Below are 23,636 nucleotides of genomic sequence, written 5' to 3' on the forward strand. Positions count from 1 at the left end.
CATGAGAGCCTTATGAAAGCAACACTGCCTAAGCACACGGCCAGCACACAGGTCGGAAGGACTTCTATCCCCTGCTATTGAGGCAACACTTAATAGCAACAAAAGAAAAGAACCTTTCTCGCGATAGCTCCCGAAATAACATTTATTAATACAGGTACGTGACAAAGACTATATGGGTTACTTAGTCGGTGACAACATTCAGCTTCAGGATTGTACAAAATACCCCCCAAAGACACCGGCACAACACACATTTCAAGGGCCACCCCAGCAGTGTCCCACTCCCATAGCAAACTTAACAGAAGATTACTAAACAGAAACACAACAGTTCAACACCACCACTAAACACACTCAATAACCCAAAAGAAAAGCAACAGGGAAAATAGAGCCCCTTCCCATTAACACACATACACCCAGTGAGCTATAGCAAATTATAATTAATAAGGTATAAGAAAATAAAGTAAGAATTCAGTTGCTTACCCCTGCAATGTTGATGGAATCGGGAAGACAGGGTAGCTCTTAGGTTGCCCTCCCAGAGGTGGAAAATTTCTCTCCCCCAGTTGCAGTTAAACTGCCCTTCTTTTTATATCTTTTTTTTCTTCACCAGGTGATTGTGTGACTGATAGTCAATCTGTTGGGGGTGTTGGTGGTGATGCAGATGCCTGAGGGGGTGTCTGGGTTTAGCCTCGTTCTTTTACCAACACTGGACTGCCCTTCTCCCAAAGTCTTCCCAGCAAAGGGAAAAAAAATGAAAAGAAAAGCAAGAACTCAAAAGAAACTGAACTGCATTAAAACAGAAATTATATTTTCTAACATCTACAACCATGTATGCAATTTGTACACACTATTTGGGGGCCCTCCCCCAGGTGAAAAGGGAAGACTGAACGGGTAACAAGGAATAAGGAGGGACAAAACCAAACCAAACCAAAGGAAACAGACAAATACAATCAAAAGCTTTAAGAAAGGAGGAGAACAGGCAATGATACAATCTCACCATGTCCTGGGCTAGGAAACCAACTGAAACAAGGGACCGTCCAGGTTCCTCCTGCTCCTCCAAGCTTTGCCGGAAGAAGCAAGACTAAACCTCCTTCTATCTCCCCTCCTCCTCTGTTACCTGGAAAACACCTGTGGCATACTTATGTAATGTCCACTTCCTTAGTTACTGCTGGTTACTGAGGAAGCTGTGGATCAAACCCAGGACAGGTGGGGTGGGCCCTTGAGCAGTCATAGTGTTATAGGCACCAAGGCATTAGCTAGATAAATCAACGTTTATTTTATTTTATAAGGAAAAAAAGGTTAATAGCATTTATTAAAAAAAGAGGTAGTGATTTTATTAAGTGATTTCAGCATCCAGCTCTGTAGGCCTTAGCCTCAGTGACTGCAGCGTCCAGCTCTGTAGGCCTTAGCCTCAGTGATTACAGCTCTTTGTGAAGGCAAGGAGAGGAGCAACACAGTGCTTGCAGGATAGCAGAGCACCGGGTGACCCAGGAGACCAGCTCCCAAAGGTTCACATTTGGCTCTCGTCCAGGGCTCTGCTTATATTCACTTTCTCTGGCGTAGGCCACGCCCCCTTTGCGCAGGCGCAGTTTCCATGTGTTACATAACAGTTTCGTCAGCACTTTTCGTTTGCGCAGGCTCAGTTCTGTTCGTTGTAACAGTTGCAGTCCTCAACCAGGTCCGGCCGTGTTTCGCAATACCTTTTGCCTCATGGTGCCCAGGAGTGGGGGGGTTTCCATGTGGCTATACAGTCGGGGATACCCGGCAAGGAACAAACTGCAGGCTTTAGCATGATGTCCTGTTTGGTCGTACACAGCAGGAAGGGTTACAATGCAGCACGTTCAGACGGGGGTCGGCTCGTGCCGAGCCGGCGCCCGCTGGCATGCTTGGTCGCAGGCTCCCCACGCTGGTTCAGCTTTTAGCATGGGCGGCGGGGACTTCCCCGGTGGGGCTGCTTTTTGTCCGGCTGCGTGGCTAGCTGGAGAAGCTCTCCAGGGTGGCGGCTATCTCTGCTGATCTATCTCCACTGTGCTCCTGCCTTGGCATGGGGTAGCTGGGGCCAGGTGTGGGGGCTGCACAGCCTTCCTTTGGGGGGAGGGGAACTGGCGGGGAGCTTGGCAGAGCTTGCGCTGTGGGTGACCGTGGTACTGGGATCCCCGGGGGCGCTCCGTGGGACCCGGCCCCCAGCGACACGGCTGGCAGGCGCCCCGGCAGGACATGGAGACAGCCAGGGCCCCCCAGCGCGGCTGGCGTGGGAGTCGAGACCGACCGGGGCCGCAGGGGAAAAGAAAAAAGAGAAAAACTGGTGGCTTTGAGTTTTGGGTGTTTTGGGAGTGAAACTGGGCATGTATGGCCAGGAAAGGCTTGTACTGGGGAAGATGGAGGGGCTGAGAGGAAGTGGGGGTTTTTCCCGGGTGCTGGCTTAGGAGGGGAACGAGACGAACCTGGGGGGGTTTGCAGGGCACGGGTCTTCCCCGGAGATTCAGTGGGGGGGTTTGACTAGCAGGGTCCCGGTGTGAGGAGAAGAAGGGAATTCTTAGGGCTAGAAACGAAAAAAAAAGGCAAGGAGGTATTTTTCTTAGCAGGGCGAAACTGTTTGGGGCTAGATAAACCTGTAGGGGAAAGAGGGGGGGGAAGGCACCGGGCTGAGAGATATCGAAACTGGGGCCTCGTTCCTTTTCTCTACAGATAGTACCTTACATTCCTTGTTAAGCACCGAGCCATTCTCTGATAAGGCGTTGCTGAGAAGCTGTCTTTCTGGTTATCTCCGAGTTTTCAGGCATATTTAATTTTACATTTAAAACAAAATTAAAAATACTATTTGATTTGGTTTCTAGCAAATTAATTAATTCATCTATTACAATCCCCCCTTTTTGTTTTTCTACCAATTATTAATTTGCTGAAGAATCTTTTCTTCTGACTAAGGTCCAACTATAGGGTTGATGAGGATTTTCCCCACTTACTAGATTTATCTCCATAAAAATTAATGGCCATTTTGCTCTACTTGTTTTTACAACTGCTAACAAAATTGCTGTTATTACCCATGGTCTAAGAGATGATGGTGGAATTATAAGGTCATTTCGAGCATAATTATTACCACAATGCAGTTCTATACCCCAAAACTCCGGTTCATATTGTTTTGAGTGGGGGAAAGACTGTTTTGGACTTACAAGGCATTTTATTGCACCTTCTGTCTGGTGGCACAGGGCATTTGTTGGATTTCCAACAAGGCTAGCCATTAACAGTCCCCACAGTATTACACCTCTGCCTCCTCCGTCTACTCGGTTGCATCGAGCAACGGGGTTTATCATCTTCTCGGCAGCAAGTGTAGTCTTCAGGGGATCTTTAGCTTAGCTCGTTTTACTTTACTTGGTATGTGCCTCAGTTGTTTTTTATTTCTTGCCTTTCTTAAGTCACAGCTTATCCTCACCACTTTTTAGTGATATTTTTCGGAGTTTTTTTATCTTTTATAAAAACCTCCCACAATTTATCAGATTGAAATTTTTGTATTCTCCCACTGTTACCCTTAATTTTAAGTTTTTGAACTTTAACTTTGTTTTTGATTATATTACTCCTAGAAAAAAACTTCTTCAGGAGTATTCTCGTAATGACTGTGCACCCACCACCTCTCTTGACCTTACTTTTATAGCATACAAATGGATAATAATTACAATTTGCATTTACACAATGTACAGTTATAGATCAGCTTATTCGTTCTTTTTTTCGTAAAGTCAGTTTTAAGTCCTTTGAGTTATTCACCACTTCCCATTGCTGATCATGGATTGGTCCTTTGATTCTACTGGCATGAGTCCATCCTCTTTCTGCTGTCCGGACTGCAGTGTCTGTGGTAAGTAGAACAAGAAAGGGTCCTTCCCAGCGAGGGGTTAAGGATGTTTCTTTCCAAGTTTTTATTAGCACTTTATCTCCAGGCTGTATCTTATGTATAGATACATCTAAGGGTGGTCTTTGGACTACCAATCCTTTTTTCTCTAACTTTTTCTTTCTTTTCATTAATTCTACTACATATTCTTGCAACAGTTTTTCTTCTACTTTTGGGTGTTCAATTGGGACTCCAAAGTCATATGGCATTCCATACAGCATTTCAAAGGGGGATATTCCGATATCTGTACGGGGTTGAGTTCTTATATTTAACAGAGCTAAAGGCAGACATTTTACCCAATTCATTTTGGTTTCAATCATTAGTTTTGTTAAATGCTTTTTAATTTCTCCATTCATTCTTTCCACTCTCCCAGAACTTTGAGGATGCCAAGGAGTATGATATTCCCATTTAATTCCAAAAGGTTCTAATGCCTCTTTAATAATTTTGGAGGTAAAATGTGGCCCTCGGTCTGAGTCTATTACTGTTATGACTCCATACCGGGGAATAATTTCTTCCAATAATATTTTAACCACTGTTTTGGCAGTTGCTCGAGCTACAGGAAAAGCTTCTACAAAGTGGGTAAGGTGATCTACTAAAACTAAGAGATAATGGTATCTTCCCACTTTAGGTAGTTCAGTAAAATCGGCTTGTAGCCTTTCAAATGGTCTTTTAGCTAATTCCCTCCCACCTTGTACCTTTTCTCTTAATTGTTGTTTATTTACTTTTTGACAGGTCAAACATTCTCCAACAATTTGTTTGGCAATGTTATAAGTTCCTATACTTATATATTTGGTTTCAAATTGATCTACTAATGCTTGTACTCCCCAATGAGTTTGTCGATGGAATTCTCTCATAATCCTTTGAGTTAGCCCTTTGGGAAGGATTTCTCTCCCATCTGGTAGCAGCCACTTATTATCTTTTTCTACTGCTCCCACTTGCTGCAATTTTTCTTTTTCCCGATTAGTGAAACTTTTGGTTATTTCGATTTTGCTGCTATTTATTTCTTGTGCTTTTATCATCAGTAATGCAGCTCGCTTTGCTTCTTCATCAGCTAGATTGTTTCCCCTTATCTTAGGAGATAGCCCTTTTTGGTGTCCTCTTACGTGTACCACAGCTATTTGATTGGGCAGTCTTAAGGCCTTTAGGGTTTCTTTAATTAGTGTTTCATGTATTAGGCCTTTTCCCTGGGTATTTATTAACCCTCGCTCTTCCCATATTTTCCCAAATGTGTGCACAATCCCATATGCATATTTTGAATCAGTAAAAATTGTCCCTTTTTTGTTTTTCAATAGCTGAAGAGCTCTTAAGAGAGCATATAGCTCACAAGCTTGGGCCGACCAGGTCTTATCCAAGGGCCCAGATTCCTTAATTTCAAACGTTTTTCCATCAACTATAGCGTACCCTGATTTGCGTTGCCCATTTACTACTTTAGAAGATCCATCTGTATATAATTTTTCCCCATCAGGTAATTCTTCTTCTTCTAAATCTTCTCTAATTTTAGTTTGAGACTCGATTACTTGAATACAATCATGTGACAATTTTTCTAAGGGTTCTCCATATAGAAATTGAGCTGGGTTTTGAAGGCTGGTTACTTCTAGTTCCAATTTGGGAGAATGGATTAAAATGCTTTCATATTTTAACAACCTACTATCTGTTAGCCATTTCTCAGCTTTTTGTTGTAATATTCCGCGTATATTATGAGGGGTATATATCTTTAATTCTGCACCAAAGGTTATTTTTTTGGCTTCTTCTGCTAGAAGAGCAGTGGCCACAATAGCCTGTAGGCAAGTGGGCCACCCTCTACTGACAGGATCTAGTATTTTGGAAAAATACCCCACTGGCTTTTTCTTTCCAGCCCACTCTTGGGTTAAAACTCCATACGCGGTCCCATTTTCTGTATTTACAAATAGGAAAAAAGGTCTCTTTATGTCTGGTAGGCTTAATACAGGTGCATTTACCAGATCTGCTTTTAATTCTTCTAATTGACTTTCGTCTTTTGGACTCCACTTTAATAGTCCATCAAGAGTTAGTTTTTCATATAAAAACTTTACTTTGCTACTGTAATTTTCAATCCATTGTCTGCAATATCCTAATAATCCCAAAAGTTGCCTAATTTGTCTTTTATTTGTGGGGGCTTGCAGGGATAGAATTCCATTAACTCGATCGGGGTCTAGTCTTTTATGTCCCTTACTAAGCCAGTGTCCTAAATATTTGACTTCTTCTTCTGTGAATTGTAGTTTAGATTTTGAAACTTTTAATCCCTTAGAACCCAGAAAGTTTAGCAACCTGATAGTTTCTTTGCGAACTTGATTTTGGTCTTCTCCAGCTATTAACAGATCATCTACATATTGTATTAAAGTGACACTTTTGCTAACACAAAAAGATTCTAATAAGCATTCTAGAGCTTGCCCGAATAAATTGGGAGATTCCGTAAACCCTTGGGGTAACACGGTCCACCTTAGTTGTTGTTTACGGTGGGTGTTGGGATTTTCCCACTCGAAAGCAAAGTAATTCCGGCTTTCTTCCTTTAGAGGACAAGCCCAAAAGGCATCTTTCAAATCTACAACACTATACCATTTGTAGTCGGGGGAAAGTTGGCTTAATAAAGTATAAGGATTAGCCACCACTGGGAATCGGGTAATGGTTCTTTTATTGACCTCTCTTAGGTCTTGGACAAGCCTGTATGACCCATCAGGCTTCCGTACTGGTAAAATTGGAGTATTATGAGGTGACATACAGGGTTCCAATAATCCTTGTTTTATCAACCTTTCGATTATAGGTTGTAAACCCTGTTTACCCTCTTGTGAAATAGGGTATTGTCTGATTCTTATTGCCTCTTCAGGATTTTTAATGGTTACTTCGAGAGGCTTTATGTCCAATTTTCCTACAGAGTCTGGGGTGTACCAGACTCCAGGATCTATTTCTCTCTCATCTTCTACAGTGAGAGAGTATAATTTAACTTTTAACTTTTGGTTTTCCACTTCCAAATTTATCCCTAATTCAATCATTAAATCCCTTCCCAAAAGATTGTATTCGGCTTCTGGGACCAATAGAAATGACCCTACTCCAATCTTGGAGGGGACTTCTATTTCTACTTCCTTTAGTACGGGGACCTTAAAGGGTTCCCCTTTTGCTCCAATTACATATATATTCTCCGAGGATGGTGAACACCCTCGGGGCACTTGTTGGACAGTTGATCTTTCTGCCCCGGAGTCTACTAGAAACTCCATTTCTTCTTGCTGGGGACCTAGTTTTAATTTTATCAAGGGCTCTGTTCCTTTTAGGGTCCCCAGCACATAGAGCCCCTGACCCCTCTAATCTTCTTTAAATGCTGCTTCATCTTGTATGCGTTTTCTACAGTTCCTCTTCAGATGCCCCTTCTTCTGACAGTAAAAACATTCAATATTTTTCAAGTCTTTTCGCTCTTTTTGGTCTCCCTTGTCATTTCCATCTACTCGTTGGGGTATCCCACCCTTTTTACCATTATTAATTTCACGTTGCCCTTCTCTAACTGCTGCAACCAAAATTCTTGCTTGCTTCCTTTGACTTTCTTCATCTCGCCTCACATAAACCTTCTGAGCCTCCCGCAAAAGTTCATCTAATCCTTTTTCTTGCCAATCATCTACTTTCTCTAACTTCCTTCGTATGTCTACCCAGGACTTGGCCACAAACTGGGTCTTTAATAAGGCCTGTCCCACTGGGGTGTCTGGGTCTAAACCAGAATAAAGCTGTAAGCTTTTTCTTAGTCTTTCTAACCATTCTGTGGGGCTTTCATCTTTCTTTTGGTGTTCACTAAAAGCTTTGTTGATGTTTTGTCCTCTGGGGACGGATTCTCTAATACCTTGGACAATAATATCCCTCAGATCTGCCATGTGTGTCCGGTCTCCTGGGTCTTGATTATTCCAGTTAGGCCGCTGTAAAGGCCATTTAGTATCTGCGGCTGGGCCATTTTGATGTCTTGTATCCCAATTTCTCATTCCAGCCCTTCGAATCATTTCTCTTTCTTCTACTGTGAATAATATTCTTAAAATAGATTGTATTTCATCCCACGTATATAAATTGGGACCCAGGAATTGGTCTAACCTTTCGGACACACCAAGTGGATCCTCTAACAAATTTCCCATTTCCTTTTTAAATTCTCTTACGTCCCCTGAATTTAAGGGAATTGACACAAATCCCACCCCTGGTTGGGGACCTCCCATAGCTGTTTCTCTTAAGGGATATAATTTATTTTCTGATCGCCCCCTCCTCCCAGTCTGACTTCTGGTAACTCTTCTAGCTGGTTCCGGGGACTGTGATGGTGAGGGTGTTGGGGAATCCTCAGAGTCCGTTAAAGGATCTGGCTGAGGAGCAGTAGGTACTGCAATGGGTGCAGGGATTGGAGCAGGGGGAGGAGGGACATAGGGAGGAGGAGATAGCGGGAGTTCCTCAATTTTCAAATGCTTTTTCTTAGTTTCTTTTTTCTCTTTAAGTGGATATAGAGATGTCTTGGTTTCTGGTCTTACCCATAAGCTTGCATACTCACTTTCTTCAGGATTAAAAGGTATTTTGGTTTTAACATACTCATTTAATGCGTTACATAGGCAGTCTTCAAATGTCCCAAATATAGGCCAATAAAGACTGTCTCTTCGGATTTGTCTACCTCCCCATACCTTCATACAATAATTTACCATCTTTTCTCTACTCTTTCCCTGGTTAGAGGGCCAACTATCCCAACAGGTCATTATGAGCCCTAAGGGGCTATCAGGGGGTATATCCGGGAACTTTACTTCAAACCCTCCCATGGGATCAGAAAATTTACTCTTTTTCTGTCCCATCTTCCAAAGTGCCTTCACACACACACACTCTCGTTTCCTCTCGTTCGTGGCCCACGCTCTCGCGAGCAATGGGAACCGCACTACGTAGAGAGTCCGCACTCACTTGGTTCTGTAAGAACCTCTCATTCACTGCACTCCAGGAAACCCTTCCCCAACCGAACAGAATCGTACTATACTTACTCGTCCTTGGGTCCCTTGTTCGGGCAGTGCACACTGGAATTACGGGGTCCTTTATGGCCAAACCGACACCTGACTGCAGTCCGTTCTGTTGCTCCTTCTACTTGCCCTCTAGGTTCGGGTGTCCAGGGTCTTGTTCCGTAGAATCTGCGTCCAGGACCGTCTGTTTGGGATGACGGGAGCGCTCTTCCTGTCGACGATCCACGTCCAAGGCCTTTGGATCCGAGTCGCGGCACCAGAATTGTTATAGGCACCAAGGCATTAGCTAGATAAATCAACGTTTATTTTATTTTATAAGGAGAAAAAAAGGTTAATAGCATTTATTAAAAAAAGGTAGTGATTTTATTAAGTGATTTCAGCATCCAGCTCTGTAGGCCTTAGCCTCAGTGACTGCAGCGTCCAGCTCTGTAGGCCTTAGCCTCAGTGATTACAGCTCTTTGTGAAGGCAAGGAGAGGAGCAACACAGTGCTTGCAGGGTAGCAGAGCACCGGGTGACCCAGGAGACCAGCTCCAAAAGGTTCACATTTGGCTCTCGTCCAGGGCTCTGCTTATATTCACTTTCTCTGGCGTAGGCCACGCCCCCTTTGCGCAGGCGCAGTTTCCATGTGTTACATAACAGTTTGTAAGCACTTTTCGTTTGCGCAGGCTCAGTTCTGTTCGTTGTAACAGTTGCAGTCCTCAACCAGGTCCGGCCGTGTTTCGCAATACTTTTGCCTCATGGTGCCCAGGAGTGGGGGGGTTTCCATGTGGCTCTACAGTCGGGGATACCCGGCAAGGAACAAACTGCAGGCTTTAGCATGATGTCCTGTTTGGTCGTACACAGCAGGAAGGGTTACAATGCAGCACGTTCAGACGGGGGTCGGCTCGTGCCGAGCCGGCGCCCGCTGGTATGCTTGGTCGCAGGCTCCCCACGCTGGTTCAGCTTTTAGCATGGGTGGCGGGACTTCCCCGGTGGGGCTGCTTTTTGTCCGGCTGCGTGGCTAGCTGGAGAAGCTCTCCAGGGTGGCGGCTATCTCTGCTGATCTATCTCCACTGTGCTCTTGCCTTGGCATGGGGTAGCTGGGGCCAGGTGTGGGGGCTGCACAGCCTTCCTTGGGGGGGGGAACTGGCGGGGAGCTTGGCAGGGCTTGCGCTGTGGGTGACCGTGGTACTGGGATCCCCGGGGGCGCTCCGTGGGACCCGGCCCCCAGCGACACGGCTGGCAGGCGCCCCGGCAGGACATGGAGACAGCCAGGGCCCCCCAGCGCGGCTGGCGTGGGAGTCGAGACCGACCGGGGCCGCAGGGGAAAAGAGAAAAAGAGAAAAACTGGTGGCTTTGAGTTTTGGGTGTTTTGGGAGTGAAACTGGGCATGTATGGCCAGGAAAGGCTTGTACTGGGAAAGATGGAGGGGCTGAGAGGAAGTGGGGGTTTTTCCCGGGTGCTGGCTTAGGAGGGGAACGAGGCGAACCGGGGGGGGTTTGCAGGGCACGGGTCTTCCCCGGAGATTCAGTGGGGGGGTTTGGAGAAGAAGGGAATTCTTAGGGCTAGAAACGGTAAAAAAAGGCAAGGAGGTATTTTTCTTAGCAGGGCGAAACTGTTTGGGGCTAGATAAACTTGTAGGGGAAAGAGGGGGGGGAAGGCACCGGGCTGAGAGATATCGAAACTGGGGAATCGTTCCTTTTCTCTACAGATAGTACCTTACATTCCTTGTTAAGCACCGTGCCATTCTCTGATAAGGCGTTGCTGAGAAGCTGTCTTTCTGGTTTTTTTACAATCCTCCAAGTTTTCAGGCATATTTAATTTTACATTTAAAACAAAATTAAAAATACTATTTGATTTGGTTTCTAGCAAATTAATTATCTATTACACCCTGCAAACACCATTCCCAGCACTGGCCTCTCACCCACCCTGGACAGGTTGTTTGTCCCTCCAAGGGGACACCAAATGAGCAGCTCACAAGGCCACACTGCCATTGTACAGAGGAGACTTCAGCATGCACAGGGTGTGTGGGGGGAGATGAACCCAAGTGTCATGTGAAAGGGAGGAGGGAGACAGGAATGCAAAGATTTCTAGTTTTAACTGTATTAATTAAAAGTTATTAGCTGTAAGCAGTTCCAGACAATCAAATCCTTATGTCCCCAACACTGTCTGTTGACTTAACGGACACCCCACAGGTTGAAAGGGGTTCTGACCTCTGATATGAAGCCACACTCCAGCCAGGGAGAGAATTGTTAGCAATAAGTGCCTCCAGAAACATGAGAGCCTTATGAAAGCAACACTGCCTAAGCACACGGCCAGCACACAGGTCGGAAGGACTTCTATCCCCTGCTATTGAGGCAACACTTAATAGCAACAAAAGAAAAGAACCTTTCTCGCGATAGCTCCCGAAATAACATTTATTAATACAGGTACGTGACAAAGACTATCTGGGTTACTTAGTCGGTGACAACATTCAGCTTCAGGATTGTACAAAATACCCCCCAAAGACACCGGCACAACACACATTTCAAGGGCCACCCCAGCAGTGTCCCACTCCCATAGCAAACTTAACAGAAGATTACTAAACAGAAACACAACAGTTCAACACCACCACTAAACACACTCAATAACCCAAAAGAAAAGCAACAGGGAAAATAGAGCCCCTTCCCATTAACACACATACACCCAGTGAGCTATAGCAAATTATAATTAATAAGGTATAAGAAAATAAAGTAAGAATTCAGTTGCTTACCCCTGCAATGTTGATGGAATCAGGAAGACAGGGTAGCTCTTAGGTTGCCCTCCCAGAGGTGGAAAATTTCTCTCCCCCAGTTGCAGTTAAACTGCCCTTCTTTTTATATCTTTTTTTTCTTCACCAGGTGATTCTGTGACTGATAGTCAATCTGTTGGGGGTGTTGGTGGTGATGCAGATGCCTGAGGGGGTGTCTGGGTTTAGCCTTGTTCTTTTACCAACACTGGACTGCCCTTCTCCCAAAGTCTTCCCAGCAAAGGGAAAAAAAATGAAAAGAAAAGCAAGAACTCAAAAGAAACTGAACTGCATTAAAACAGAAATTATATTTTCTAACATCTACAACCATGTATGCAATTTGTACACACTATTTGGGGGCCCTCCCCCAGGTGAAAAGGGAAGACTGAACGGGTAACAAGGAATAAGGAGGGACAAAACCAAACCAAAGCAAAGGAAACAGACAAATACAATCAAAAGCTTTAAGAAAGGAGGAGAACAGGCAATGATACAATCTCACCATGTCCTGGGCTAGGAAACCAACTGAAACAAGGGACCGTCCAGGTTCCTCCTGCTCCTCCAAGCTTTGCTGGAAGAAGCAAGACTAAACCTCCTTCTATCTCCCCTCCTCCTCTGTTACCTGGAAAACACCTGTGGAATACTTATGTAATGTCCACTTCCTTAGTTACTCCTGGTTACTGAGGAAGCTGTGGATCAAACCCAGGACAGGTGGGGTGGGCCCTTGAGCAGTCATAGAAGATATCTCAAAGGAAGGTCAAGTATTTCTTAACACTCCATCCTTTGTTAATCTTATCAGTTTGCCTTGTTTTGTCTTCTGCGGGGAGCACCCCCCAGAGGGGCCTGAGGCATCTCCCTCAACCCATCAGGCCTTATCAGCTCATCACTCCACAGATGGTTGTCTGGATATCTCAAACTTGGGATCTTGGATGCTCTGGGAGGTGTCCAATGAGAGGGAGGTGCTGGTACAGCTCCTGCAGCCCAGGAAACCTCAAAGGGCCTCACTCAGCAGCGCTGTTTGTAGGCTCATCTACTGGCTTTAGTCATCTGCCAATCTCCTCCCTGTCCATAATCCAAGATAGTAATTACTGGAATGTTTCAGAAGTCCAGTAATCATAATACTTTTCAACTTAAAATGTGATTCCAGCAAGGAATGTTCGAGGCCTAAAAAGGGAGGACTGACTCTCTCTCATTTTCCTCCTCAGTTAATCAACAGCATGAACAAGAAGGGGAAAACTGATCTAAAAAGTAGCTTATGAAAACAAAGAGCATGAATGTCATTGTGCCACAATAGGAGATTTCAGGCACCGGGGGGAACAAAATCACGCAAAAAGTGGTCCAGTTTGTTAGAGGCACAAAATGTATCTGGGAAAGAAGGAGATGATGACTGTAGGTGACACATATTCCCTGAGCCAACAGCAGCCCCATGCTAAGGCTGCTCCCAAAACCAGTGTGGGGCAGGTCATGAGAGAAGGAGGAAGATGTTTTTCTGAAAGTTGGGAAAATTCCCCATTCCAGCTAGGGAAAACTTCATTGGCAATATCTGCTTGTCCTAGTCCCCTTTCCATGGAAAGTTTATGTCCTCCTGTCCCCGTCCCCTGCTTGGACCCCTGTGACTGAGAGTGTTTGTTTCTCTGTTTGGTGCTCATTGAAGCTGTGCAGGCAGCTCAGAGGGGTGACCCAGGCAGGTGTGTGTGCCTCTGGCTGCATCCCACTGCCCAGCTGTGCTCTGTGCTCTGGGAAAGGGCAGGAATGTCATCTGCTGGAGGGCAAAGCCGCTCCTGCCTGCAGAGCCCTTTCTGCCTGCACAGGGGAAATGCTACCCAGCCAGGGCTGCTTTCCTGCTGGGCAGAGAAAGGGACAGGCCAGAAGGCAGGGCAGGGGCATGTAGCTGACAGGGGCATTTGCAGTCAACCAGAAGGGGCAGTTAGGAGAAATCTCACTGGGATAGTGGAGGTTGTTTCAGAAGTCACATCCAGCATGTGCTGGGGTTTAATCTGGTGCCCACACATGACCTGGGCACATGCCCTGCTGACACACAGGGCTATTCAGAGACACAAGTCCTTCCCTTGCACACACAGACAGTTCATTGCAGCAGGTGAAGTGTCTCCCTGGGATCCTGCTGCCACTGCCAGAGCCTGGAGGTACCTCAGCCCTGTGGGGTGTCACCTGCTCTGCCCCTCTCTGAGGTGCTCCATGACCTGAGGAATGGACACAGAGAGCTCTGTGCACAGAAGCACATCCCAGGGCTGCATCCAGGGGATTTCCCAGGGGATGTTACTCTCAGAGTGAAGTGACCTCAGGACACTTCCTGTCCTACTGGATTTATGACACCCCAGGAGTAGCTGATGCTGTTTGTGCTCACTTGAGTTCGTGCCCTGTCTCGGTTTGAGGGGAAAAACCAAAATGTTTTACCCACAAGCAGGGGAGGGGCCTCCTCCACAATAATCACACCACTCTTTATCAAATTTAAGAAAAGGAATTTTAATACAAGAAGGATAACTGCTATATATATATATATATATATATGTAAACAGACTAGTGCAACCCACTTCCCCAACACCATAAGAGAAAAAAAAACCAACAACAAAACCCAGCAGGTTTTCCTCCGGGAGAAAAGGTTATACTTAAGTGTCCTTGTCACAGCTCGGCTGGCTGCAGAGTGAGTTTCAGTCCCTCTCCAGCGAAACAGACGAGCAGTGGACTTTCAGATGGACTCAGTCTCTTCCCCCTGTGTTCCCCGTCCAAGAAGCAGAAAAGGTACGAGCAACCAGCAGCAAATCCAAGGCAGGCAGCAGCACGGCAGGAAAAGCTGGTCCGAAGTAGGCAGCGGCAAGACAGCCAGGGAAAAAACCCCAGCAGTAACCAGCAGGGCAGCCTGCCTCCTTGGAGTCCCCACTCCCCCCTTCCGCCGAGCCAAGACTGAGGAGAATATCCAAAAAAAAAAAAAACCAAAAGAGACAAACCTGCCCCCACCCCAGCGATCACAGTTAACTGCTTCTTTTGTTAACCGCTGGCCTGGGCAGTTAAGTGGCAGGGGAGAGAATTTACATAATAATCCCAAACTACAACATTATCCACCCCTAAATTCTCTTCCATGCCGATACTCTACATTAAACTTAAATTTTCTTTCAAATAATTAAGTGTTTACAAATACAGTAATATGAGTCGTTTACCCAGAGATAAGTTCCCCTTGAGGTATACATCGTGTCTCTCCATCTTCCTGCATCACCCACCAGGTGGAACCAGATCCTTGAGCAAAGACAACCCCACGAATGGGTTTGCCTTTGCCTGAGGCAGGGTTGATCCAGACTGTTTTCCCTAGCATACCTCTCAGGTGTATTACAGGGACTTTGTCTCCATCTACAGTGTGAAGGGGTTCTGATTGGGCAGGGCCGGCTCGATTGACAGAGCCTCTAGTGTTGACTAGCCATGTAGCCTTTGCTAAGTGTTGATCCCAGTGTTTGAAAGTCCCTCCACCCAACGCCTTCAAAGTGGTTTTCAACAGTCCATTACACCGCTCAACTTTCCCGGCAGCTGGTGCATGGTAGGGGATATGATACACCCACTCAATGCCATGTTCTCTCGCCCAGGTAGCAACTAAGCTGTTTTTGAAATGAGTTCCATTATCTGACTCAATTCGTTCTGGGGTGCCATGTCGCCACAGCACTTGTTTTTCCAGGCCTAGGATGGTGTTCCGAGCAGTGGCGTGAGGCACTGGGTGTGTCTCCAGCCACCCTGTGGTTGCTTCCACCATGGTGAGCACATAGCACTTGCCTTGGCGGGTCTGTGGCAGTGTGATGTAGTCAACCTGCCAGGCCTCCCCGTACTTATCCTTATCCCAGCGTCCACCATACCACAGGGGCTTCACTCTCTTAGCCTGCTTAATGGCAGCACATGTCTCGCAGTCGTGGATAACCTGAGAGATAATGTCCATGGTTAAATCCACCCCTCGGTCTCGTGCCCATTTATAAGTGGCATCTCTGCCCTGATGGCCCGAGGCATCATGGGCCCATCGAGCCAAGAACAGCTCTCCCTTGTGCTGCCAGTCCAGATCTGTCTGTGATACTTTCACTTGCGCAGCTCGGTCTGCCTGTTGGTTGTTGAGATGTTCCTCATTGGCCCGATTTTTGGGCACGTGTGCGTCTACGTGGCGGACTCTCACAATCAGCTTCTCTACTCGGGTGGCAATATCTTGCCATATATCGGCAGCCCAGATGGGTTTCCCTCTGCGTTTCCAATTGGTTTTCTTCCATCGGTCTAACCATCCCCAGAGAGCATTGGCCACCATCCATGAGTCGGTGTAGAGGTAAAGCTTTGGCCATTTCTCTCGTTCAGCAATGTCCAGGGCCAACTGCACGGCTTTAAGCTCTGCAAACTGACTCGACCCACCTTCTCCTTCAGTAGCTTCTGCAACTTGTCATGTGGGACTCCATACAGCTGCTTTCCATTTGCGATTAGTCCCTACAATGCGACAGGAGCCATCGGTGAAGAGGGCGTAGCGTATTTCCTCTTTTGGCAATTGATTGTATGGTGGAGCTTCTTCCGCACGTGTCACCTGCTCTTCCTCTTCATCTGCTAGACCAAAATTTTCACCTTCAGGCCAGTTTGTGATGATTTCCAGGATCCCAGGGCGATTTGATTTTCCTATACGGGCGCGCTGCGTAATCAGGGCAATCCACTTGCTCCAGGTAGCATCAGTGGCGTGATGTGTAGAGGCAGCCTGTCCTGACAACATCCACTTCAGCACTGGTAGTCGAGGTGCCAGAAACAGCTGTGCTTCTGTGCCAATCACCTCTGAGGCGGCTTGAACTCCTTCATAGGCGGCTAGGATCTCTTTCTCTGTGGGCGTATAGTTGGCTTCAGATCCTCTGTAGCCTCGGCTCCAGAATCCAAGTGGTCGGCCTCGAGTCTCACCAGGCACCTTCTGCCAAAGGCTCCAAGACAGGCCATTATTCCCGGCGGCGGAGTAGAGCATGTTCTGTATGTCTGGTCCTGTCCTGACTGGTCCAAGGGCTACAGCCTGAGCAATCTCATGCTTGATCTGGTCAAAGGCTTGTTGCTGCTCAGGGCCCCAGTGGAAATCATTCTTCTTACGGGTTACCAAGTAGAGAGGGCTTACGATCTGACTGTATGCTGGGATATGCATCCTCCAGAACCCTATGGCACCCAGGAAGGCTTGTGTTTCCTTTTTGCTGGTAGGTGGAGACATTGCTGTGATCTTATTGATGACTTCTGTTGGAATCTGACGGCGTCCATCCTGCCACTTCACTCCCAGGAACTGGATCTCTTGGGCTGGTCCCTTAACCTTACTCCGTTTGATGGCAAAGCCAGCTCCCAAAAGGATCTGGATGATTTTCTCTCCTTTCTGAAAAACCTCTTCTGCTGTGTCCCCCCACACAATGATGTCATCAATGTATTGCAGGTGTTCTGGAGCCTCACCCTTCTCCAGTGCAGTCTGGATCAGTCCATGACAGATGGTGGGACTGTGTTTCCACCCCTGGGGTAGTCGGTTCCAGGTGTACTGCACGCCCCTCCAGGTAAAAGCAAACTGTGGCCTGCACTCTGGTGCCAGAGGAATGGAGAAGAACGCATTAGCAATGTCAATAGTGGCATACCACTTTGCTGCCCTGGACTCCAGTTCATACTGGAGCTCCAGCATGTCCGGCACAGCGGCACTCAGCGGTGGGGTAACTTCATTCAAGCCACGATAGTCCACAGTCAATCTCCATTCTCCATCAGACTTATGCACAGGCCAGATGGGGCTGTTGAAGGGTGAGTGGGTTTTGCTGACCACCCCTTGGCTCTCCAGTTCACGGATCATCTTATGGATGGGGATCACAGCATCACGGTTCGTTCGGTATTGCCGACGGTGCACTGTCGTGGTGGCAATTGGCACTTGCTGTTCCTCAACTTTCAACAGTCCAACAGCAGAAGGACTTTCTGAGAGACCTGGCATTGAGTTCAATTGTTCAATCCCTTCTGTCTGTACAGTGGCTATTCCAAAAGCCCATCTATGCCCCTTTGGGTCCTTAAAATATCCATTCCTGAGGTAGTCAATGCCCAGGATACATGGGGCGGCTGGACTAGTCACAATGGGGTGTTTCTGCCAATCTCTCCCTGTCAAGCTCACTTCAGCTTCTAGCACAGTCAACTCTTGAGATCCCCCTGTCACCCCAGAAATAGAAATAGTTTCTGAGCCCACATGTCCTGATGGCATTAATGTGCATTGAGCGCCAGTATCAACCAAAGCCTTATACTTTTGTGGGTCTGATGTACCAGGCCATCGAATCCACACAGTCCAATAGACACGGTTGTCCCGTGCCTCTACCTGGCTAGAGGCAGGGCCCCTCTAACACTGATCCTGGTCATAGCGGTCAGAACCTTTTCTCGATGAGTACACCTGGGAGGTGCCCTCCTGTGGGTCAGATTCTTGCCCGTGGGAAACTGGGACTGCACTTACTCTCACTGACCTTCTTCCATTCTCCTTCAGTTCTTGTACTCGGGCTGCAAGGGCACGGGTGGGTTTCCCATCCCACCGTCCCATGTCTTCTCCATGTTTGGCCAGGAAGTACCACATCTCAGTTCGTGAGGTCTGTCCACTTCCTCTGGCTGGGGGGCGTCTGGCTCTGACTTCAGAGATTCTCATTCGCACTGGTGCCACTTGGAGACTTTCCCTAATTTCCTCTCTGATCGCTTTTACCTCTGCAGGCAGCGTCTTGAGACTCTCAACCAATGTCTCTACAGCAGAAATACGGGCCTGCATTGGGCTGTGGGTCATGCCTTCATATATCCGGAGCTTATTTGCTACAGCGCCCACTGTTTCTTGGTTCTCTTCCCTATACATGGATGCCAGGAAATCGGTGTATTCAGCTGGCCCCGAGTGTGAAAGGTTCCACCACATATGTGGTGTGCATCTGACCTTGTCAGGGTCATTATTGGCTTGCCCACCTCTTCCAAAAAGCACGTCCATCATTGCCATCTCCCTCAGACGTAAAATTCCTTCTTCCATCGTCTTCCAAGTCTTCCTAATATGATGTTCCTGCAGGATTTCTCTATAAACAAACTTCTCTCTTACACTCGTTAGAAGTCGTGCCCAGAGTGAAAGGGGCTTTGATTCCCTCACGAACACCTGTTCAATAGCCACATCCTGGGCCAGAGCCCCCAAAAACCTGGCTTCAGCACCATCCAGTTGTAAGGTTTCACCCATAAGGTCCCAAACTCGGATCAACCAAGTCAGGATGGGCTCACCCGGGTGTCGAGCAATGTCTTTCCGCAAACTACGGAGATTATCAAATGACAATGACTCAGTGATGATCTCAGGCTCTGGGTCTGCTTGCTGTGGAGGTGCAGCAGCCCCCTCATCGTCCGCTGGATGGTCTAATTTGGTCTTATATTTCCTTTTCTGAATAGGGGCAACTTCCATAGGCTTGGCCTGTCCTCCTGGTTTAGCCTCATCCTTTTCTCCCTTCACTGTGGCATCAGGGGTTTTATTCTCTCGCTTTTCCCCCTTCACTGGGCTAGGTTTCTGAATGCATTCTGGAAAAACCCTGGCCCTACCTTCAAACATTCTGTAAGCCGCAGGGATACAACCTTGCAGAAAAACCATAAAGAGCAAGATATCTCTGGCATCCAGGGAGAATTTAAACATCTCAAAAGCTGTTGTAGCAGACTTGAAGGGGGAATGGACGAAGGGTTGGGAGAAGAGATTCCCCTTTGTTCCTTCCCAAGGGTCCGTACTATTATCACTGAATCCCCAGAGGTAGCAGCTTAGGTTGCGGCAGGAAAACAGCCTGGAGAGCACCACCCACATGACATCCAAAGGCATCGAATTCATGGCACCATAAATCCAGAGTAAGAACTCAATAATAATTGCGGCTATTTGAGTTTTGCTCATTGATTTGTTGATAAGACTTAAACCTGCCGCTCCTTTTGGCATGAATTTGTACCAACAAAAAGCCAATATATTATACAGGATGGTCCTGATGAACCCTAAGCTCAAGACCCACATGGTGCCACAAAATAGCAGTTATCCTTCTTTGTTTACAAGCCCCACACGTTGGGCGCCAAGAAATGTCTCGGTTTGAGGCGAAAAAACCAAAATGTTTTACCCACAAGCAGGGGAGGGGCCTCCTCCACAATAATCACACCACTCTTTATCAAATTTAAGAAAAGGAATTTTAATACAAGAAGGATAACTGATATATATATATATATATATATATATATATATATATATATGTAAACAGACTAGTGCAACCCACTTCCCCAACACCATAAGGGAAAAAAAAAAACAAGAACAAAACCCAGCAGGTTTTCCTCCGGGAGAAAAGGTTATACTTAAGTGTCCTTGTCACAGCCCGGCTGGCTGCAGAGTGAGTTTCAGTCCCTCTCCAGCGAAACAGACGAGCAATGAGCTTTCAGATGGACTCAGTCTCTTCCCCCTGTGTTCCCCGTCCAAGAAGCAGAAAGGTACGAGCAACCAGCAGCAAATCCAAGGCAGGCAGCAGCACGGCAGGAAAAAGTAATCCGAAGTAGGCAGCGGCAAGACAGCCAGGGAAAACCCCAGCAGTAACCAGCAGGGCAGCCTGCCTCCTTGGAGCCCCCACTCCCCCGTTCCGCCGAGCCAAGACTGAGGAGAATATCCAAAAAAAAAAACCAAAAGAGACAAACCTGCCCCCACCCCAGCGATCACAGTTAACTGCTTCTTTTGTTAACCGCTGGCCTGGGCAGTTAAGTGGCAGGGGAGAGAATTTACATAATAATCCCAAACTACAACAATTGTTTCCAATATTTGCCTGCTGATCAGCCACCCCATGTGCCAAAGCCTGGCTTCCTGGGAAGGGGCCAGACATCTCTGCTGATGGGATGTAGAGAATAAACCTGGTGATTTTCCTCTCCACTTGTGCACTCAAACTGTGGCTTTTGATTTAATAAATGCCTTATCCCAATCCACGAGTCCAGGGCAGTCCTTGGGCTTAGTCACACAAGATGGAGGGGGTAAAAACGTGGAGGAGAATGAATAATGACATTTTTTGAATAACATGAAATCAGGAGGAGGAAAAAAAGCAAAATTATAAATGAGAACAGCCTTGGTCTCTCATGACATACACTATGAGCCATTGGCAAAGCAAAGCAAGGAGTCTCTGGCTGCTGCAAAGCATCCAGTCATCATTTTCCTCAGACCATCCTTGAGCTCCTGGTTCCTCAGGCTGTAGATGAGAGGGTTCAATGTTGGAGGTACCACTGAGTACAGAACTGACACCACCAGATCCAGGGATGGGGAGGAGACAGAAAGAGGCTTCAGGTAGGCAAAGAAGACAGTGGTGACAAACAGGGAGACCACAACCAGGTGAGGGAGGCACATGGAAAAGGCTTTGTGCCTTCCCTGCTCAGAGGGGATCCTCAGCACAGCCCTGAAGATCTGCACATAGGAGAAAACAATGAAAATGAAACAACCCACAAATAGAAAAGCACTAACCACCATGAGCCCAAGTTCCCTGAGGTAGGAGTTTGAGCAGGAGAGCTTGAGGATCTGGGGGATTTCACAGAAAAACTGGCCCAGGGCATTGCCATGGCAGAGGGGCAAGGAAAATGTATTGGCTGTGTGCAGCAGAGAGTAGAGAAGCGGAGTGGCCCAGGCAGCTGCTGCCATGTGGGCACAAGCTCTGCTGCCCAGGAGGGTCCCGTAGTGCAGGGGTTTGCAGATGGCAACGTAGCGGTCGTAGCACATGATGGTGAGAAGGGAATACTCTGTTATGATGAAGGAGAGAAAAAAAAAGACCTGAATAGCACACCCTATGTAGGAGATGTCCCTGGTGCCCCAGAGGGAGTTGTGCGTGGCTTTGGGGATAGTGGTGCAGATGGAGCCCAGGTCTGTGAGGGACAGGTTGAGCAGGAAGAAGTGCATGGGGGTGTGCAGGTGGTGGTTACAGGCTACGGCGCTGATGATGAGGCCGTTGCCCAGGAGGGCAGCCAGGGAGATGCCCAGGAAGATCCACAAGAGCAGGAGCTGGAGCTGCCGCGTGTCTGCCAATGGCAGGAGGAGGAAGTGGCTGATGGAGCTGCTGTTGGACATTTACTGTCTCTGGGTACTGGCACCTGTCCAAGCAGAAAAAGCAGTAAGTAGTTACTGTAGATGTCTCTGAAAAAAGAACTATGCCTGTCCTCATGTAAACCCTTTAAATCACCTCTTCTCACTCTCAAGAATTCTTTGGCTGGTCATTTTAGGACTTCTGGAGAGGCCTGGCTCAGAAAGCTCTAAGGAATATCGAGCTCTGCTGATTTTCTGCAGGAATCAGTTGTACTCTACAACAGCAGATAAATAAATAGGAACTGGGAGTGATGTTTTTTTAAACTCATTCATGGCACTAAACAGCTTCTCAGCCTTGTCACTCACAGTTCAAACGACTGCACAGCACAGCTGTGGACTCATAGTTGTTTTTTTCCTTCCAGTTGCTTCACCACAGGGAGTGGAGTTTTTAAGGCACAAATCCTTTGCATTTATACTCATGTCTAAGAGAAACCTGGCAGGTCCTGTGAATCAAAGGGATCGTCCATTCCTGCAGTGTGGGGCAGACAGTGTGTCCATCAGCCCTGCTCTCAGCTGCCCAAGGCTGTCACCTCTTTGACCTGCAGGGCAAAGGCACTCAAGTGTTCTCATGAGGAGAAGCTGCACACTGCTGAGAGCTGGTGACTTCAGTTTGCAAGTGCACATCTCCAAACTCCTCATCCTGTCTCATCCTACCCAAGGCAGATCTCAGCTCTCCCCTCCCAGCCAGGGGCACAGAGGGCTCATTGCAGCTGCCTGCACACACCTTGCAGCCCCACTGCCATGGCCTCGGTGCTGAGGGGCTGTGGGGAACACAGAGCTGCAATGGCACAGCTGTGCCCTTCAGGAAGGCAGCCTGCAGCATAGCAGGATCATCCAGGGAAAGGGCTGAATGTCCCAGAGGTGTTACATCCTCAATGGAGAGTCCTGTAGACCCATTGCCCGGAGCTCCCACCTGAGCTGGGAACAAAGGCAGCATGAAGAGAAGGAGAAATGGGGAAATTGTGCCCCACTCCTCTGGACACCCCACAGGGACAAGCAGATGGGCAAAGGGAGTTTCCCCTCATCAGGGCTCTGTGTGTCAAGAGATGCCCCTGACCCCATGGCCTTTGAGGTAAAGGCTCTCCTGGCTATTGGAGGAGATCAGGGGCTTCTTCTGGGAAAAAATCAGCAGAGTAGGAGATGGCCAGAGCTGCCCTAACTGCCCTGCCACGGCATTTCAGCAGCAACTCCCTCTCACTCCCTGCCCAGGGCTCTGCTGCCTGGAGATGTCCCTGCCAGTAGCTGCTTCCCTGTGCCCAGGGCTGTGCCCTGGCAGTGCTCCCAAAGCCCATCCCGGCCCTGGGTGCTCAGCTCTGCCCTGTAGAGCCCTCCCGGCACAGGGCAATGCCCAGAGGCAGTTCTGGCTGTGCTGGGGTTTGGAAGAAGCTCAGAAATTCATGAGAAATGGAATCTCAGTGCCTTCATATGAGAAGAAAAATAAATTGCCATCTCTATCTCCCCCCCCAGACCACGAAGAGTGGAAAACTCAAAGCACAGACTCTCCCTTCAGGTTAATGCTGCCTTGATGTCTTTATTAAAGTAACCTTGGGTGATCTGGAGCTGTGAGCAGCTCTGACCCCACTGCACCCATTCACCTGCAGAAGGACCCTGCCCTGACAGGTGTCACACCTTCACCTAGATCTTATTCCTGGAGCACCCTGGGAGATCCCCAGGAAGGCTGAGAGTGCCCCTGGCAGCAGCAGAGCCCCTGCCCTGACACTCAGTCCCCTGAATGAAGGGACCCTACTCGGACAGAGAAGCCCTGGGCACCCCTGGCTAAGCACCCACCTTCCCACCCTTCTGCCATCCCCAGAAGAAAGATTTCATGCTGTGTCTCTCTCTGATGATGCCACAGGTTGTCCTTGCTCTGGAGCATGTCCTCCTCCACAAAAAGGAACCCTGAGAGCCATCCTGCCAAATGTGAGCTGCAGCAACATGTGTGAGCTCTGGGA

At 47.6% G+C, this 23,636-nt stretch overlaps 1 protein-coding gene across 1 annotated transcript; it reads right to left on the reverse strand.

The window, feature by feature from the left end:
* Positions 1-20,703: 20,703 nt before the first annotated feature.
* On the reverse strand, positions 20,704-21,678 carry LOC139684067 (olfactory receptor 14J1-like). Its single transcript, XM_071579671.1, has one exon. The coding sequence runs from the start codon at positions 21,667-21,669 to the stop codon at positions 20,704-20,706; it is 966 nt and encodes a 321-aa protein (XP_071435772.1). The 5' UTR covers positions 21,670-21,678.
* Between the last annotated feature and the right edge of the window lie 1,958 nt (positions 21,679-23,636).

The sequence above is a fragment of the Pithys albifrons genome, chromosome 31 (assembly GCF_047495875.1).
Source record: "Pithys albifrons albifrons isolate INPA30051 chromosome 31, PitAlb_v1, whole genome shotgun sequence".
NCBI lineage: Eukaryota > Metazoa > Chordata > Aves > Passeriformes > Thamnophilidae > Pithys > Pithys albifrons.

Coding starts and splice junctions, on each gene's coding strand:
- LOC139684067 (XM_071579671.1), bottom strand. CDS start 21,669: ATGTCCAACAGCAGCTCCATCAGCCACTTCCTCCTCCTGCCATTGGCA.